Source organism: Xenopus laevis, chromosome 1L (assembly GCF_017654675.1).
Source record: "Xenopus laevis strain J_2021 chromosome 1L, Xenopus_laevis_v10.1, whole genome shotgun sequence".
Taxonomy (NCBI): domain Eukaryota; kingdom Metazoa; phylum Chordata; class Amphibia; order Anura; family Pipidae; genus Xenopus; species Xenopus laevis.
Genome location: NC_054371.1, coordinates 69,303,513 through 69,322,680, shown reverse-complemented (window position 1 = coordinate 69,322,680; position 19,168 = coordinate 69,303,513). Strand labels below are relative to the sequence as shown.

Below are 19,168 nucleotides of genomic sequence, written 5' to 3'. Positions count from 1 at the left end.
TGAGTGTGCCAAAGGCTTAATCCACCTATTGTTGCTGACTGTTCTTTGCCTTAACTATCTCTGGCTTTAGTCCAAATACCTCATTCTACCTCCTCCCCCAAATCATTCATTCTAAGTTATTGGTACTTAGCACATAACATATCTATATATATCTATATATCTATTTTTCTTCCACTATTTATATTGGAATGGTTCTATATATGTACATTATTGAAAGATGGAGAGGCTTATCAAAATTCTAATTTTTGAATTAGTATTTTTTTTTCAAGTAAACTTGAAAAATGGCACACTTGAACATGTGTTATTTATGAAAAAAATTCCAAACAAAAATGTGAAGACTATTAAGAGGCACACATTTATCAAAGGTCGTATTTCGAATTCATGCGAGTTTTTAAAAATAGTCGAATTTGAGTTCTTAAAGGGCCAGAGAAATCTCGAATTCAAATTTTTTTAAAAAAAACTCTTGAATCGAATTTGAATAACTCCCTAGTCAAATTTGACCATAAAAAGACAATTTTTTAATTTGACCCTTGATAAATCTGCCCCTAAATTTTACCCAGTTGATTTTTACATGAATTTGCCAGCTTTTAAATGCAGAATATTTACATTCAATTTTTTTGCTTTAATACATCTCTGAATACATCTCTGAAATTCAAGTTTTGTAAACTAATTTGAAATCATAAGTTTTAGTGCAAAACAAACTAATTTATATATATTTATGGGATAGCGCCTTTGTTTCTGAGGAAGTGGCATGATGCATGGTTCCTTTGAATAGTATTTTATTATGGACACTTTCATATACTGAATACAAGTGTAATTTTATTTTAAAAAGTTGTGTCTTTGGTGCTCTGTGAAAAGTGTTCCCTCATATATAGAAGCAAGGAAAGGCCCTGCAACAATATAATTATGCATTAATTTCCTAAACTTCCATTAGACAAATGCAGAGAGCATTACTAGGGTAAGGGGGTCTAAATTAAATAATAAGGTGAGTTTATATGAATGCAACATTTGAAGCACCAACTAGTCAACCCCAATTTTATATCCCATTATTTATTTTTTACAGTCCTTTGATGTTCTAGTGCAAATTTTGGCCCTTTTTCATTAAAACCCATGTATATCCTTTATGAATGTTCGTTTTCCCAAATTTTAAGTTTTTTTTACTTTCCAAGAATGTACTTTTTTCTTTTCTGGTCCCATGGTAAAATCGGGGTTGACTTTAGAATGAACACTAGTTTTCATAAATTTGCAGAATTAAAATCTGAATCGCACAAGATTAAATAAAAACGTACACAAAAACAAATATTTTTTTAATCACACACGATGAAATGAAAAAAAAAAAAGAATAAAAGACAAGATAACTGATGAAAAGCAAATATATTTATTATGCACTTTAATATACATAGGAGCCCTGTGCTGAATATAATACAAGGAATAAAATAAAACATTTACAATGTTTAATTCCATTTACATTGGCTATTTACAATAACAAAATATCAAATGAAGTTATCATTGAGGATGTTCTGAGCAAAATACATTTGCATAGCAGAGTAAGTGATTGAGAAATATCATTTTACAAATAAATGATAAACACTGAATAAAGTAGAACAATACCAAACAATCAATGAGCAAATGTTATTACAAGCAATCATGCACTTGGGTCTAAATATTCAGATCTGCTTTTTATCCACGTTTGCTGAAATATTATTGCAGTTGCTTAAAATACCGATAGTGGTTTGTGAAAGGAGAGAAAAAAAGAGACAAAAAAAGTACCAGTAAATGTGAACTGGTCATTTTCTTTTTAAGAATGGAAAAACAACTCATTTGCTGTTATAAAAAATATTTGCTTTTTTCACTCTGCATTTGAAATAAAATGCCAAAAATTGGTACTTAAAGTTATTTAATGGGAATGAAAAAATTCTCTCTTGTGCAACTGGACATCCACAAAACACAAGGTACTTTAAAAAAAAACAAAAAAATCAAAATAAATAAATATCCTAATATAATCTATCAGTAGAAATGGCAGATCATTTTTACAATTTATAAAAAAGGGAGGGGTGGTGGTCAAAAAAAGCACTTAAACCAGAAATCTGTGACTAAACAGTACGACAAAATACATCGTACTCTCTTTTTCATATTCTGTAACATATCATTTAACTAGCAGTTAGCATTCTTAAGGCTCTTTAATTTAAGAACTTAATGTATTTAAGTATATGTCCCACAGGGACAAGATATTCACAACTTTTCTAACATGACATGAATCCTCAGCAGAGGCCGCTTCAACTACTAGTGCTTTGCATGGAAAATAAATACATGGTATTAACTTTACTACAACAAATTTTGAGGATCCACGGCCGTTTCAGGTGGTGTGTTTGTACATGTCCACGTTTGACACAACAGGTAGACTACATAGTTATTCTCATAACAGGACAAAGACAACATAACAAGATACATAGTCTAATTAAATAATTACTGATAACCACACGGAAAATATAGAACACTGAGCTCTTCAGTGATGGATACATATGCTTCTAGAAAAACTGAGCCTGATACATTTAACTCCAGTTTGGGAAAATGTCTGTGTGCTGCGCAATGTAAAAGTTTGGCTTAACCAACAATAATACAATACAAAAAGAAAATACTGCAGATAAAAAAAGGCTGAAGCCACTTGGGATTTTCAATACAATCCACATTTTGCATTGTGGGAGTGGATGATGGATCTCCGTGCAGGGCACCATGAATACTAGGTTCTGTTAAAGGGAAAAGGACATAAGCCTGCAGGTTCTTGTGCACCATACAGTTTAAATTAAAGCTATAACTATAGGAATACATGACGTTTAATGGAACAAAAGCAACCGTCTCTCACAGCAGTAGAACATATTGGGGAAAAGTAGAAAATACTGCTAGGCACAAACTGCAGCAGGTGCTATCTAGGCTTTGAGATGACATTCCACTCTATGCAGAATATAAAAATAGTCCCCCATTTTTTCCCAACACATTGACTGCATTACTATGATTCTTTGTTTGTTTGCCTATAGCTCCTGCTTTTTTCTATTCTTGAATTTTACTATTTGGGTTGGTAGTGTAAAAAAATAGTATTTGTGTGGAATTTGTGTAGTTCACTGAAACTGTGAGAAGGAATATACAGTATGACAGCTACAGACAGCTGCTACCTTTCAATGCAGAAACAACATATGAAAATATATTGGACCGCAATAGCAAGTCCTTGCCTATGCAAGTTTTACCTTAAAGGGACAATGGGCCAATATACATCTAGGTGCAACATGAGGAAATTGAATAAGGTTTGTACTGAACAGCTGTTCTGCTTTTTAATGCAATACATTCTATATTTTTAGAATAAAGTGCTTACTTATCATTGTTTTCTATTTACCTTTACATCTATGGCAGATGTAATTTTCACTGCTACTGTGCTCTTGCAGAGAAGAGAATCAGAAATAACGCATGCAGCCAACTGCACAATATTTTATACATCTGTCCATGGCAAATTAGTCTCTGCTCAGAAATGGTGAAACAACAATTTCTGTACAGAGCAAGCGTGTGCTGTGAACATACTATGAGAAGCAATGATAGGCGATTTACAGAACACATTGGTGCCACTGTACTTCCTTCCCCTGGAAGCAGTAGAGGTCTGAAAGGAAGGTGAAAATGTCTATGAATTTCTTCCTTCCTGTAAGGCTAATGGAACAATCCTGCCACATGCTATTGATTTAAATGGCAAGTGTCGACCATCATCTGTACATTTGTACAGGCATATTTTCCTTTATAACAAACAATTTAACATTGGCTTAATGCTATTAATGTCAATGGCAGGCAGCCTTGGAGGCAATATGCATTTCTTTTCCATTAGAAACATGGCTTGGAAGATAATGCTGTGTTTGCCATTAGCCTTACTCTAACTGCTAACGTTTATTATACAGTATCAGTTCTTAAATGTTCTTCCCCTACCAAAATTGCTCCCAAGAAATGGCTGGGTCAAGTGTAAAATGAAAGTGTTGCATATAAATAGGCAGAATGGAGTTCTGCTAATGGATTCATTTTAAACATAGGCGTATATTGCCCTTTAAAAGACATTTATTCCTACAGATATAGTTCCATTTAAGCACGTATGCTTATTAAGAGTAGCCTAACTAGGCACATTAAAGCAATTTTCAAGTCATCTTTTTATTTATAACATCACAGTTGCCATTTTTTTTTTAAAGACCTAAATTGCAAATAGATCTTCATCACAAATGATGTATTCTTCCAGTAATACATATTCTGCGCTTGTGCTTCTGAAACCTGAGGGAAAGCAACAAAACAAGACAAAGTATTAGTAATTAGTCACTTGTTCTCATATTTAAAGGAGAAGGAAACCTAGTCGGCGCAAAAAACCTCCCCCCCTCCCGTGTGTTGCCCACCCTCCCCCTGGCCTACCTGTCCCGCTGGGCAAATGCCCCTAACTTGTTACTTACCCTTCTGCGCAGGTCCAGTCTATGGAGTTCACCGACACCATCTTCTTCCAAGCGATCTTCTTCCTGCTGTGACCGGCGCATGCACAGTAGGAGCATTTCGCCGGTACGATCTACTGCGCATGCGCCAAAAGTCACAAAGTGAAATCGGAAAACTTTGTGACTTTTGCCGCATGCGCAGTAGATCCGTACCGGCGAAATGCTCCTACTGCGCATGCGACAAAACGCCGGTCAAAGCAGGAAGAAGATCGCGTGGAAGAAGATGGTGCCTGTGAACTCCGTGGACTGGACCTGCGCAGAAGGGTAAGTAACAAGTTAGGGACATTTGCCCAGCGGGACAGGTAGGCCAGGGGGGAGGAGGGAGGGGGGGCAACACACGGGAGGGGGAAGGGTTTTTGCGCGGACTAGGATTCCTTCTGCTTTAAGAAGGGATATTATCATATTAAAATAAAATCTTAAAGGGATACTGTCATGGGGAAAATTTTTTTTTTCAAAATGAATGAGTTAATAGTGCTGCTCCAGCAGAATTCTGCACTGAAATCCATTTCTCAAAAGAGCAAACAGATTTTTTTATATTCAATTTTGAAATCTGACATGGGGCTAGACATTTTGTCAATTTCCCAGCTGCCCCATGTCATGTGACTGGTGCTCTGATAAACTTCAATCACTCTTTACTGCTGTACTGCAAGTTGGAGTGATTATCACCCCCTCCCTTTTCCCCCCCAGCAGCCAAATAAAAGAACAATGGGAAGGTAACTTGATAACAGCTCCCTAACACAAGATACCAGCTGCCTGGTAGATCTAAGAACAACACTCAATAGTAAAAACCCATGTCTCACTGAGACACATTCAGTTACATTGAGAAGGAAAAACAGAAGCCTGCCAGAAAGCATTTCTCTCCTGAAGTGCAGGCACAAGTCACATGACATGGGGCAGCTGGGAAATTGACAAAATATCTAGCCCCATGTCAGATTTCAAAATTGAATATAAAAAAATCTGTTTGCTCTTTTGAGAAACGGATTTCAGTGCAGAATTCTGTTGGAGCAGCACTATTAACTGATTCATTTAGAAAAATTTTTTTTTTCCCATGACAGTATCCCTTTAAGCTAATTCTAGGAGTTGTGCCAGTATTTTCTGATATTCCAAGAAAGACTACTCAAATTGTCCACAATAAAAAGTTCACGGTTTCACATGTTTTTTTTCTCTGCAAGACAGTTGCTCCTATAATACAGTAGTACCCCAGGGGACCACATAAAAACCAGAGTGAATTCCAGGAAAGCAAAAAAAGCTTGCCTGAATGGGACTGCAACTACACAGCGCAATTCTGGGAAAATGTAAAATCCGAGTTCTACTGTATCTCCTCATGGGATACTTTGTTTTAATGAATAACAGCCCTGCTTGTCTTAAGCAAAGAAAACACCTCTAATTATTTCTAATGTATGTGTGTGAAAATTTCATTCATATGGTTATTTTTCATATTTATAAAAATACATTTAGGATGGAAAGTGATAATTTTGTTTGTCAATCAAATTTTAAAATTTTCCAAGTTGCTTTCAATCAAAATTTAAATTTTAAGTTTTATATGAAAAGTCACCAAAAACTTTAAAGTTGCATGTCGGTTTATGGGACATTCTCTCTAGGGGTGGAAAATATTTTCTTTATTTTTCAAGCATCAAAAATGTATCAATAATTGTATACTGTGTGGGAAAGATAATTACTTTCCATGGCGGAAACAGTTGTTGATGTTTATTAGTAAATATGTTCCTTAGGCTTATGGCACATTATGCAGTTTCTCTGCCTGTGTAGGAAGGCAAACAGAAAATGACAAGGTATCTGCAGACATTCTTTAAATTAAATGAACAGACAACCACTGTGCTGGCCTGTGTGGACATAGGAAAGGACTCTGGTGCACATTTGGCATTTCTGGGCTGAAACCTGTTCTGTGTACACTCAGGCCAAAGCAGTGGCTGTCAGTGCACTTAAAACACAAGGAGCAGATAGATGTGGATCGCCTTTTTCTGCCTGCCTTTGTATGAAGGTGGAGAAATAACCTTGTGATTTATTAGCCTAAAATTGCAACTCTTCTTTAATCAAGTTAAAATCAGTGTCTATAGCTTTCACTTCAGAACTTTGAAAATATTCACTAAAGGGGGTTATTTTAGTGGAAACAAAAACCTCAAATTTTTTGAGATTTCTTATATCCTGAGGATGGAAAAAGTCAGAATCCGAGGTTGTATAAAAGTCAATGGGAGAGGTCTCTATCCTACTATCATATTTGGAAGTTTGTGTTCGGGGAAAAACTCATACAATGCGGATTTTCACAAAAAAATTTCGGGTTTATCCCTGATCCAATTAAATTGTGCTTTTTCATTAATAAAAAAGGTCCAGTTGTGGATTCTAATTTGCTCAGACTTTTTTGATTAAAATAATTCGGACTTTGATAAATAAGGCCCTAAGTGTTACAAGCTGGTGCATCCAGTGAATTAGCCCAACTATCTCAATCAGGGTCTTATTCTAGAAGGGAAGTCGAATGGATATAAAGCAGTCTTGTTAAATGCACTCTTTTAGCAACTTCGTGTATAATTTTTTTTCCCCTAGAATAATTAGATTTTCCCTTTTAAAAGCCCGCCCAGAAAAAATAGAGCTTCAATAAATAACCCCCTTAGTCTCCGCATCACACCCATTAACTGCTGTTGACAAAACAAAATTTCAGAATACACCTGTTTTCAGGTGGTTTTTAGATCTAGAAAAAGTTTTTCTAGACAATTTGGAGTGTTTGCCTCTGTTGAAGAAGAAAGTGGTCTGAAAAGCAAAGGAATGGAATCCTTCAGTTTACCTTGACGTAATGCAAACTAAACATTCCAGTTTTAGGTTAAGGAAATCTAGTGCTTAATTGATTTTCTGCTAGAAAATGTACAGTTCATAGATTTCTGTTTCCATCTCTGGAAAGATTTTTATCCCACAGAGCTTTAGTATCTTTCTAGAACAGGGCTGTCCAACTGGTGGCCTGCATGCTGTCCCCCCTTCTGTGGCCCCCCACCTACCTGCTGTGTTAGCTTACCATATGTAAACTTTAAAATGTATCACTACAGAGATTAAGGGCAGGACTACATGACGCGCTTGGACCCGACATGTCGCAATGCGCTGCGTTTTCATCCGTCAATCGGATCAATGTAGTTGTAACATGCGATTTCTCCTTCACTTCCATTTTATGTAAAACATCAGACACGTTGCATTGTGACACGTCGGGTCCAAGCGGGTCATGTAGTCCTGCCCTAACTGGCTCCTGCATTGTTTAAACCTCAAATTCAGATGAATCCCCTGTATTTTTCACACCTGTAATCCCCCTGCATTGTTTACACTTGTGACACCTCTATTGTTCACACCCGAGACCCAGACTGAAACTGCCCACATTGTTCACACTTTATTCAAAATGCTAATGGGGCATCTGCACTGTCACTGTATGTAGTACATTAGAATGATAGCTTTCCCTGTCTCCTGCTCTGTTCTGCCTTCCCTCCGTGTGTGTGTGCCATTCTCTGCTTGTCCAGTGCTGCTTGTGTGTGCCATTCTCTGCTTGTCCAGTGCTGCTTGTGTGTGCCATTCTCTGCTTGCCCAGTGCTGCTTGTGTGTGCCATTGTCTGCTTGCCCAGTGCTGCTTGTGTGTGCCATTGTCTGCTTGCCCAGTGCTGCTTGTGTGTGCCATTGTCTGCTTGCCCAGTGCTGCCTGTGTGCCATTGTCTGCTTGCCCAGTGCTGCTTGTGTGTGCCATTGTCTGCTTGCCCAGTGCTGCTTGTGTGTGCCATTGTCTGCTTGCCCAGTGCTGCTTGTGTGTGCCATTCTCTGCTTGCCCAGTGCTGCTTGGATGTGCCATTCTCTGCTTGCCCTACGCTACCTGTGGAATGTAAGCCTGTTAGGGGTTTGTTCTTGGGGTTTGTTAGCATTTGGAAATTGTTCTTAAGGGCCCCTAAGGTGATTAATCATGTGTTGGGGGGTTGTTGTATTATCCATAGGGGAGGATGAGGCATATGGATTTAAGGGTAGGTTTTAACATGACTTCAATTTTTCACATTTGAGTGATAAGGGATTTCCCTGCAGTGTTTTTTTGGTGTGCTACCACCGTTAATGTGGATATGATCTTAAAAGTTCTTGTGGTAACATGGGTGTGGTTTACAGTGGGTGTGGTTTAAAAGGGGGAGTGGCCGACACTGACCTCTATTATCGGCACTCCACCACATAGGCCAGTAAAATTTTGGCCCTTGGTACCACAGAAGTTGGACAGCACTGGTCTAGAAGATGGTTTCATTATTTCCTAAGTCAAAACTAGTCTTTTCTACTCCCAATGGAAACCACAGGGGTAACAAAAGGTTCATAGTTTATTACTGGTCAACTGACCCATAGCAATCATAAGCAGATAGTACTTACTATTCAGTTGTTGTAAAACTAAAATCTAATTGATTTCTATGGGCTACCAGATCTGAGCAAGTTTTCCACTTTCTACCATATTGCCCTGAATGAAGCTATAGAGAATCTGCCTCAATCTGTTACATGAATATGGATATGACAAGTCCTCTTAAGGGACATGTCTATACCCATAGCCAATATTTAACAGGAATGACATTTTTTCCCCAAAAGGCCCATTTTTACATGAGAAATTCCTAGACCAACTCACTCAGGCAGTAACCCAACTTTTAGCGCTCCTGACTGAATTGAGTCTGTACATTGTAGACAGCTTCAACACCAATTTTTGGAAAAACAAACAAATTATACCATTATACCACAATCCCAATTTAGAAAAAAGTAGAAAGCTAAAGTTCTATTGTACACCATGATAGTCTGTTAAAGGGCAAAATAAAAATGTGCCTAATAAAAGAAAACAATTAATAAATTTCCAGTATAAATTACATAAAAATATCTTTTTAAAGTTGCTTTTAAAGTTATTTGTAAAAACAATTGAGCATTTGCTCAACTTTTTAAACAATATTGGAAAAATCTTAGTTTCCTGGCAAAGACAGGTCTGTTCATCAGCCTTACATTGTATCAACAGTCTGTAGACTAGAGAATAGAAAGGGACAGACAAACACTGCTTTCAATAGTTATCCATAAACATACAACTTAAAGACCATAGGAAATGTGTAATGAATGTATATTGCAACATTGCTTAGAATTATGTTTTCTGTAATTGGGCTAAATTTTATTTTGGGGTTGACTTGCCCTTTAAGACTAATTCCCAGCACTTTTATTTGCTCATCTTATACTGTGTATACCAATCTCCATTAAAGTAGTAGCTCTTGTATAATATGGTGTGGCCATCCTGCTGCCAGCAATAACTCCCTTCTACTTTAGATTAAGCAAAGAGCTGGAGGGCCTCCTGATGTAGAATTTTAACTATGTGTCTCAGTCTCCCAGAAACATTAGCTCCAGCCAAGGGCACATGCAGTTCTTCAACAGCTGCAACATTTGGAGGGGCACCACTCACATGGAGGAACTTTTTTTTTTTTTATATACTTATCCAACAGCATATATTAAGACAGTGTCGCTCCAGCTGCCCCCAATTAACAACTTCCAGCCAAAGGTGCATGCAGTTCTGTAACTGCTGGGGTGGTATCTAGCAACGCATATCAGAAGTTGTCCTTGATGAGATATCTTTCGGGCAATAGTGCAGGCAGTTCTTAATTAAACAGCTGGAACATCTCTGAATATGCTATTGAATAATGAGTAGAAAGTATATTTCTACATGCAAGCAGGTGGCCCTCCATCTCACACACCTATAACTGCTTCTATTCAAAGCTGGTCAGTTGTTCTGTGACAGCTGGACTCCAAGTTAAAAAAGTGCACCCAGAATTTCATGGGGACGGCAGAGTTCTGCTGTTACTCACAGTTATGACCACTTCCTGTGGGAGAATAAAAGGACATGCCCAGTTGCTTTCATCTCAACCTGGACACACAGCTCAGAGGATCTCTCTGCAGCTCTTATATAATGTAATTTGAAACCATTTTAATCTCTTTGCTATTATACAATTAAAAGAAGGGTAATATAATATTAGGAGATGAGGCGGACATATGTCTCCTTTAAAAAAAACAAAACAAGAATCCTGATTGTGATTTGGCATTTGCAGTACAAATGTTATATTTTATAGATACCTGTATATGAATACTTTTTTATTAAAACATGGACACACAGTTGCTCACTATGGTAAGCCAGGTTACTTCTACTACTTCTAATGATGTCAACAAAACCCTCAGAAGGAATATGATCTTATACTTACATCTTGCAATGTCCATTAAATGAATGCATATCAAATATCTCTACCATTCCGTACACAATGAAACATGGTAACGTTATTGCTTACCATTTATAATGGAGTTTCCTTTTTATAATTAAAGCTTGGATCAGATCCTTCAATTTGTAGCTTTAGTGATTGCTTAAGGCCCAATTCTGTGTCAGCTGAAGGAAAACCTTCTAAAACCTCCTGCAGTCCTCGACTTTGTACTGCACGTGGCACAGAAACTCTCCCAAGAAAAACTTGATTTCCTTGAAGGTGATAATTAGGATTAGTCAGGATCCCATTTCTTTTCTTTTGTTCTGAATTTTGCTGTTGAATAAGAAACTGCTGTTGAGAGCGACCAACTTCCTGTTGGACTGATGGAATTTGGATTTTACCGTCTACAGGGATGTGTTTAAGTGGTAAATTAATGTTTACAGAATCTTGAGCGTGCACTCGTTTGTCAAACTGAGTCATTTCATATTCTAAAACTTTTGGCTGAGAGCAGCTATTTTGTTTTGTTTTCTTTGCAACAGAGTTTGATTTGCTTGATGATTCTCCTTTGCCGCTTTTATTTGTTTTTGTTGATTTTAAACAGGGTTTTACCTGACTCCATTCAAATTCACTAGTTGGTGAATAATTTTGCCCCAAGGAATGTGTTGTAGATGAGGGAGAAACGATTGACTGCCGACTTCTACTTCGCGGTAGAGAATGCTGCTGAATTTGCTCTGTAAATGAAAGGCAATGAAAACTATCTATAGGCACAGTTTGGGCAGTTGCTGTAGAGGACGTTGTACGAAGAGAAGAATTCTTAGAACTTTTTAAGGAATTATTTGATAAAGAGGACTTGTGCCGATCCACTGTAGAATCTGGAGATTCTGACGGAGAGCTAAAGGCATGAGCAGGCCCATTACACAAACCACGCATAGTGGGATGCACATCACCACCTCCTGTGCTAGAAGAACTGTTTGATTTATTTGTTGACGACTGTACTTTTGAGGATAGATTTAAGACTTTTTGCTCCATAGTATGAACAGGTGATGGACTGCATCCACTTGGTATTGAAGCACCATATTTTTCTAGTAGTTTAACTATTTCACTGTGCCCATTTTTTGCTGCAACTCTCATTGCTGTACGTCCGAACTGATCTGCATGATTTGGGTCTGCTCCATTTTCTAACAAAATTTGGACAACGTCAGTGTGACCTTCCTGTGCTGAAATACAAAGAGCAGTAGCACCCTGGTTGCATGTATTGTCAACCACAGCTCCATGTTCAATTAAGAGCTGAACCACTTTCACATGACCTTGCCATGCTGCGGACTGTAAGGAAGATCTTTTTTCATTGTCTGAGGAATTGACATCAGCCCGATAGGATATTAGACTCTGAACCATTTCTAAATGTCCCTGCCAGCAGGAAACATGAAGAGCTGTCCTTCCCTCAGTATCACTAGCTTCTACATTTGCCCCATTTTCTAAAAAATACTCAGCCATTGATAGCTGATTTTCTAGTGCTAGTATGTATAGTGTTGGTCGACCATCAGCATCTTTGGCATTAAGATCTGCTTCATTACTGAGAAGCAATTCAACTATGTCTCGGTGTCCCTCCAGTGCTGCAACTCTCAAGGCATTTCGACCATCATAGCCTTTCTGATCCACTGCAGATTTATTCTCTAGAAGTATTTGCACACAATCATAGTGCCCTTCTTGTGCTGCCAGAATCAGTGGTATTCGTCCATCATTATCAATTTCAGTTGTTCTAGCCCCTTGTTCAATTAATGCTTCACAGATTAATCTATGACCCTCAAAAGCAGCCATATGTAGAGGTGTCCATCCAGCATCATCTCTATGATTTTCATCAAGGCCCCGGTCTAAAAGTGTCCGCACAACTTCAACATTGCCTTGAGCTGAAGCTATACTAAGCACAGTTCTACCTTCACTATCAATGCTATCAACAGCTGCACCCCAAAACAGAAGTGTGTTGACAACTGCTGCATGCCCCATTGAAGCAGCAGCAAGTAGAGGAGTACGTCCATTGTTATCAGTATGATCAACATCTGCTCCACCCTCTAGAAGCAAGTCAACTACATCTACATGTCCTTCATATGCTGCAACAAGTAGTGGAGTCATTCCATCCTTATCACAATGATCCACTTCAGCACCTTGCTCAATTAAGAGACTAACAACTGATGCATGTCCTTTGCTGGCAGGTACACAAAGTGCTGCAACTGATAAAGCAGTCCTTGCATCCACATCCTCGTGGTTTATCTCTGCACCATGGCTTAAAAGGTGCTCCACAATTTCTCTGTGTCCCATATATGCTGCAGCAATTAAAGCAGTTCGGCCCTCGTTGTCAGCTTTATTCACCTCTGCTCCATGCTGCAGTAAATTCAGAACGATATCTTCATGCCCACCCCAGGCTGCTGCTCTTAAAGCTGTTCTACTATCTGCATCAGCACAATCTACCTTTGCACCTGCATACAAAAGTGCAGATACTACTTCAGTGTGCCCACCCCAGGCTGCAGATCTGAGTGCAGTCCATCCATCATGATCACAATGATTTATATTTGCACCACATCCAATTAAACAATTCACAACCTTTACATGTCCTTGGCGGGCAGCTAAAGTAAGTGCTGTCTGCCCATTGGCATCTTCTATTTCAAGATCAGATCCTCTTGAAACAAGAAGGTTAACCACATCAAGATTTCCACTATAAGCAGTGTTGGCCAGCAAAGTTCTTCCATTTGAATCGCATTGATTAACTGAAGCACCATTATCCAGCAATGTACGAATAGAATCTTCTCGCTCCAATGCTTGTCGAACAATACAGCATGTTCGATCATCCTCACTATCAACATGTGCTCCTGCTTTAACCAACAACTGTAGCACTTCTTGTTCCTTTGGTATTAAGGTGCACAGTGAGTCTTTCACACACGTCCCATTCCAGATCATCCATAAAGCCAACTCTGAATTGGTTAACTGTAAATTTGAATGTATAAGATGAAAAGCAAACTCCTGTACTTCTATTGGTGTAAGCTCCTTAGATCGACATGTGTAACTCATAGCAAGCATTCGGTGTCCTTCGGCTGCATTACACAAATATTTCTGTGTGCAATGTTTTACGTCTAGCAGCCATTCTGCAAAACTATAATGGAATAAAATTTTAGTATTCCCCAATCCCTCTACCAAGACTTTTGACAGAACATCCAATTTCCTTTGAAAATCTTCCATTGTTAACAACATGTTTTTGGTCCAAACTGCATGAAAGAGTTCAAGAGTTGTTAAAGGCTTACAAGCAGCCAGGATAACATTTAGAATTGGTTGGACCTTCGCAAATTGTTTTCTAACAAAAAGTCTTTGACACAACCAGAGGTATAAGCCATTCAGGGTTCCAGGAATATCACGGATCTCTCGAAGCATGATGAAGTTTTCTACAACTCCATCTAAAACACGTTCCAGGTACAGAAAGCACCCACTGCTTTTAATGTGCAGTTGATTTAACATTTCTGCAGTTTCTTTTGTCAGGTGTTGCCTCAATGCCTCTTCTTGGTCCAAACGATGAAGAATATATTGTTGAACATCTTTTACTATGTAAGCTTTGCGGAGGTCATCCAGACTTATTTTTCGGAAACCTGTAAAATAAATTGTAAAAGATATTACATATCGCATAAGAAGAACAGAAGTTTATAAAAAATCTTTAAATATAAGGAGACTAACATTTTTGTGTAACGTTAAGAGGCTAATGAGCTAAGCAGCACTTAGAAAAGCGTAAATATAGGTATTTAAGTTATTGTAGAAATCATGCTTTAAGATTCTCTTCCGTTTAAAAGATATTTTAATATAATAATTTAGTTGTTGTTAAAATAACTCACTAAGAAATTCTTAAGTTGTTTTTGCATGTAAGAAATACAATAACATGGCAAACAGTTCCTGGTGTTTATTTTTCAGGAAATACCATTAATACTGCAGTGTGCAGCCACTCCTCACAGGAAACCTTACTGTATTCTGAATTCCTTATTAGTTTAAACAATCCTTACAATACATCAAACTACATCCACACAAAATGCTTATGATTGCAAGCACAGTTAGTAGAGAGATACATCTTTGGCAAGTAATCTCTTTTAAAGTACAGCCTCCGTCACAAATAATTTTATCATAGAACAAACTTCATGGACTACTTGGATAAATCATCCAAAAATTAATCATGTACCATCACACATTATCCAGGATTGTAATAAGCGGTATATTTACTACCACTTTACAGGGAAAGTCTATAAACCGGTTTTCCAGGAAAGGGCTCTTAAAGCAGTTTAGAAATATTTGCAGTTAATTTATATTTTTTCCAATAGTTCAAAAAAATATATTGCATATTAGTTACATTTATGGCTGTTGAATTTGAAACTGCAGGATAGAGGGCACAAAGTTGGAAAAATCTAGTCTCTGGGCCTGCAGTTGGACAGTCCTGATCTAGATTATCCAAAAACACATTTTCTACAAAATGTGTATGTAAAATACAAGGAAACATGGTTTAAAATCAGGGAAAAGCATTACCCATTGGTGGACCACAAAAAAAGTATAAAATGCAGGAAAACTTAAAATAAGAGTATGTGAAATTGGAAGTTTCACTCTACTTCTTTCAGTAGGAAATACATTTACAAATTTAGTTAAAGGGATACTGTCATGGGAAAAACATTTTTTTCAAAATGAATCAGTTAATAGTGCTGCTCCAGCAGAACTCTGCACTGAAATCCATTTCTCAAAAGAGCAAACTGATTTTTTTATATTCAATTTTGAAATCTGACATGGGGCTAGACATTGTCAATTTCCCAGCTGCCCCAAGTCATGTGACTTGTGCTCTAATAAACTTCAATCACTCTTTACTGCAAGTTGGAGTGATATCACCCCCTCCCTTTTCCCCCCAGCAGCCAAAGAAAAGAACAATGGGAAGGTAACCAGATAGCAGCTCCCTAACGCAAGATAACAGCTGCCTGGTACATCTAAGAACAACATTCAATAGTAAAAACCCATGTCTCACTGAGACACATTCAGTTACAGTGAGAAGGAAAAACAGCAGCCTGCCAGAAATCATTTCTCTCCTAAAGTGCAGGCACAATTCACATGACCAGGGGCAGCTGGGAAATTGACAAAATGTCTAGCCCCATGTCATATTTCAAAATTGAATATAAAAAAATCTGTTTGCTTTTTTGAGAAATGGATTTCAGTGCAGAATTCTGCTGGAGTAGCACTATAAACTGATGCGTTTTGAAAAAAATACGTTTTCCGATGACAGGATCCCTTTAAAGTTAATATAATTAAACAATGTTTTATCAAACTATACTAAAGAGCAAAAAAAATGTTTATTTGTTTTGAATTATTTTAAAGGAATTTTTTTTTTGCAGCAGCAGCATCCAGTCATCCTCAATAGTAAAGAATATTATTTACAGGTTTGTTCGTAACAGAATGTGCAAGGCATTGCAAGGCAGCAAAATGAATAGGGTTTTCTGTAGCAGTTACTTTGCAAATATGTTTATGAAAAATTGATTAGCATTAAATTACTGTTTATTATCCAGGACTGTAATAAAAAGCATATTTACTACCTACTCCTCTCCCCTCTTTGCCCCATTACTGGTGATTGACACGTTTAGAAGAAACTTCAGTTCGCACACCATCTTTATGGTATGAGTTTGTATTTTCCATTAAACAACACAGAGGCAATGGAGGCAGACAGAAGAAGCAAATTTCAAAAACATATACATTGTTGTATTTTTGTGCCAAAAGTTGCTCCTTGTGTGATCACCCATGCCTTTTGGTGGGATGTTGGGAGATATAATTTAACATCATCTCACTAGTTTTCATTCCCCAACAGTTCTTAGAAAGCAATCTAGAAACTACATGCTAGAACACCTGTAAAGTGGTCGGGTTTCAAGCAAAAATACCAGAATCCTTGGCTGTGTGGGCAATCCGCAGGTAACCCGGCTGGGTACTCAACAAAGGTGAGGGCTTAATCTCTCCCACCCACCCTTGTCGTTCTTCCAGTTTTTAAAAATTTTTTTAGGAAGATTCGACACCGAAGTGATGGCACTTCTGGGCAAATGTGATATTACTTCCGGTTTCGCATGCCCCCAGTGTCGGAAGGTTAGTTGGTCTGTCGCGGGTCGTGTAGCGGGAACATGCGGGTCAAATTTTGGGTTGCGTGTACGGGTCGGTTTTCAAAAAAAAAAAAAAAAAAAGGACCCGCGCAGGATTCTACTAGTTTACTTTTTTCACTTACTCCGGAACCACAGGTTTTATATTATAAAAATGTACATTTAGAACAACAAACTTATAATCACTGGGTTTAACTTGTGTCACTTTTTGGGGTATTTTGTCCCTTTAAAATATTACCCAATGCCAAGCTAACTATTAGCCGTTTTTTATTACCACAAAGTCTTTTGTCTAACCTTTCTTGAAAACAAGAGCATTCCATTGGGAGCATTCCATTTTAACTTACCCTTTCATCTACCTTTTCACATGGAATACTAAATGAAAGGTCATCATGTTCACAAAGGGAAAACCAATACACAACATAAATTAGATAAATGTCTCACGCATGTAACCAGAAAGCAATCTCAAGAAGGGCTGAGGCTAAAACACCCTAATTCAGCTCAAAGGGAAGATTATTATGCAATTTTGGTCAGGTCAGTGGCCGTTTAATTCATTACTCCACCCTGGTAGAAACTGAGAATACTGGCATACTGGGACACAATTTTATGAACACCAGCCTAAAGAAGAAATAATATATACTGACTTTTCTATACATTTTTGTGGAAAACTGGCAACTATTAAGAGCATGAGAAAAAAACAGTAATATGCTAAAAAGTCACAACTCATTTACAGAAGCATTCTTCACTTATGTGTGTCAGTGAATAATTCTGATGGGCTACAAAAAAAAAAACAAATTCCACAAATATATTTCAAGGAAAACTCCAGCACCAACTTGTCCCAAATCCACTGCATATCACAAGACCTACTTTACGGTGTATTTACATTACAGTTAACATGCCCCTCAAAGTACAGTTTAATTGTTTACAACTTATAGAGTGGCAACATCACTCACAACTTCTGTAGAATTTGAGGCAAGTATTTGTAAATACAACGGAGTTACAGAAGCCTGCACTGTGCTGGGCTAATGCATATTTCCATGTTGTAACCCAGCTAAAAAAATGGCCATACGAAATCAAGCTGTTCACACATTAGCCCAAATGGCTCTTTGGAGAATGACTTTCATTACAGGTGCACATAAAAGGTGCAGAATTTTATAGCAACCAGGCAGATGTTTGTTCTCTGCACTTTTTTAAGTTGTTTGAAGTTATTACAACTGGAAAAGATGTTGTTTCACTGTATAAACTTTATACCAGCTAAGGTTTGTGGCACTATGGGAACTGCAATGGCCTTAGAACTCTCTGGAAGAGCCACTTGGTTTTGTTTCATTATATTCACAGATTCAAGATACTTGGAAAGGCTGCAATCTTGAGAAGTTACATAATGTCTCCAAAAAGAAAAAAACTGGAGTTGGAGCTTAAATCTAGGAAACCTCTCAGGTGGGTTCAGCCTAAGCTCTAGGAGTGGTTTTCAGCTGCTGGTGCAAAAAACGTAGGACCCACCCTGTTGATGAGGCATTCTCACAAACCCCCTTCCCCTCAATGATGTCACCAGTCCAACAGAGTCCATTTGTAAGGTTATCAGAGGGGATCAGCCCTGGTGCAGGCTAAAAAACCTGCCACGGGGGACTTTGGTTGCAGATTTGGACTGGTAAAGAAAGTAGCAATTGTGCATCGATTCTAAGCAGTGCTGCGCGATATGTTTGCACTCCAAAAATACTTGATAATTTTAAAAGGGGCGTATTTACTAACAATAGAGATAAATATCACCGGAGATGTTCTCCATGGTAGCCAAGCAGCAATTAGAGTTAAACAGTGACCTACAAGTTAGAAAACAAAAGCAAAGATCTGTTTGGTTGCTATGGGCATCATCTCCGGAGATCTCTGGAGGTATTTATCTCTAATGGTAGTAAACATGCCCCTAGTCTGTCTGTGGTAACAAAACCATCATGCCAAAAAAAAAAAAAAAAAAAGATTTCTAAATATAAATAAGGGAGTTGACTTTTGTTCCCTAGTAGGCAGCAATTAGATTGACTTACTGCTGACCAGATCCACACAACTACTGGGTATTTAACTATATTCACAACAAACATATGGTTTTCTTTTTTTTAAAATGTCGCAATGATTAAGCAGTTTCTAAAGATGAAAAGGTGGACATAGGTTAATTAAGAACTGCTCTGTTGGCTTCTTGAGAGTCAGTTTTACATTTCACAAAAGAAATCACCCCTTTTTGCACATTGAGCTGTAGAGATTTACCATTTCTTCTTGGTCCAAACACATAAACCTATACACGCAATAT

The 19,168-nt window shown here is 37.8% G+C and overlaps 1 protein-coding gene across 3 annotated transcripts in view; it reads right to left on the bottom strand.

Annotated features, from left to right (window-relative positions):
* Positions 1–1,362: 1,362 nt before the first annotated feature.
* Positions 1,363–19,168, bottom strand: part of ankrd50.L (ankyrin repeat domain 50 L homeolog) — a 35,090-nt gene continuing 17,284 nt past the window's right edge. For all 3 annotated transcript variants that reach the window (XM_041589960.1, XM_018251157.2, XM_041589963.1), the window contains 2 exons: positions 10,820–14,361; positions 1,363–4,296 (listed from right to left, as the gene is read on the bottom strand). In XM_041589960.1, coding sequence (XP_041445894.1) covers positions 10,823–14,361 — 3,539 coding nt within the window. In that variant the 3' untranslated portion in view covers positions 1,363–4,296; positions 10,820–10,822. The remainder of the gene's footprint in view (positions 4,297–10,819; positions 14,362–19,168) is intronic.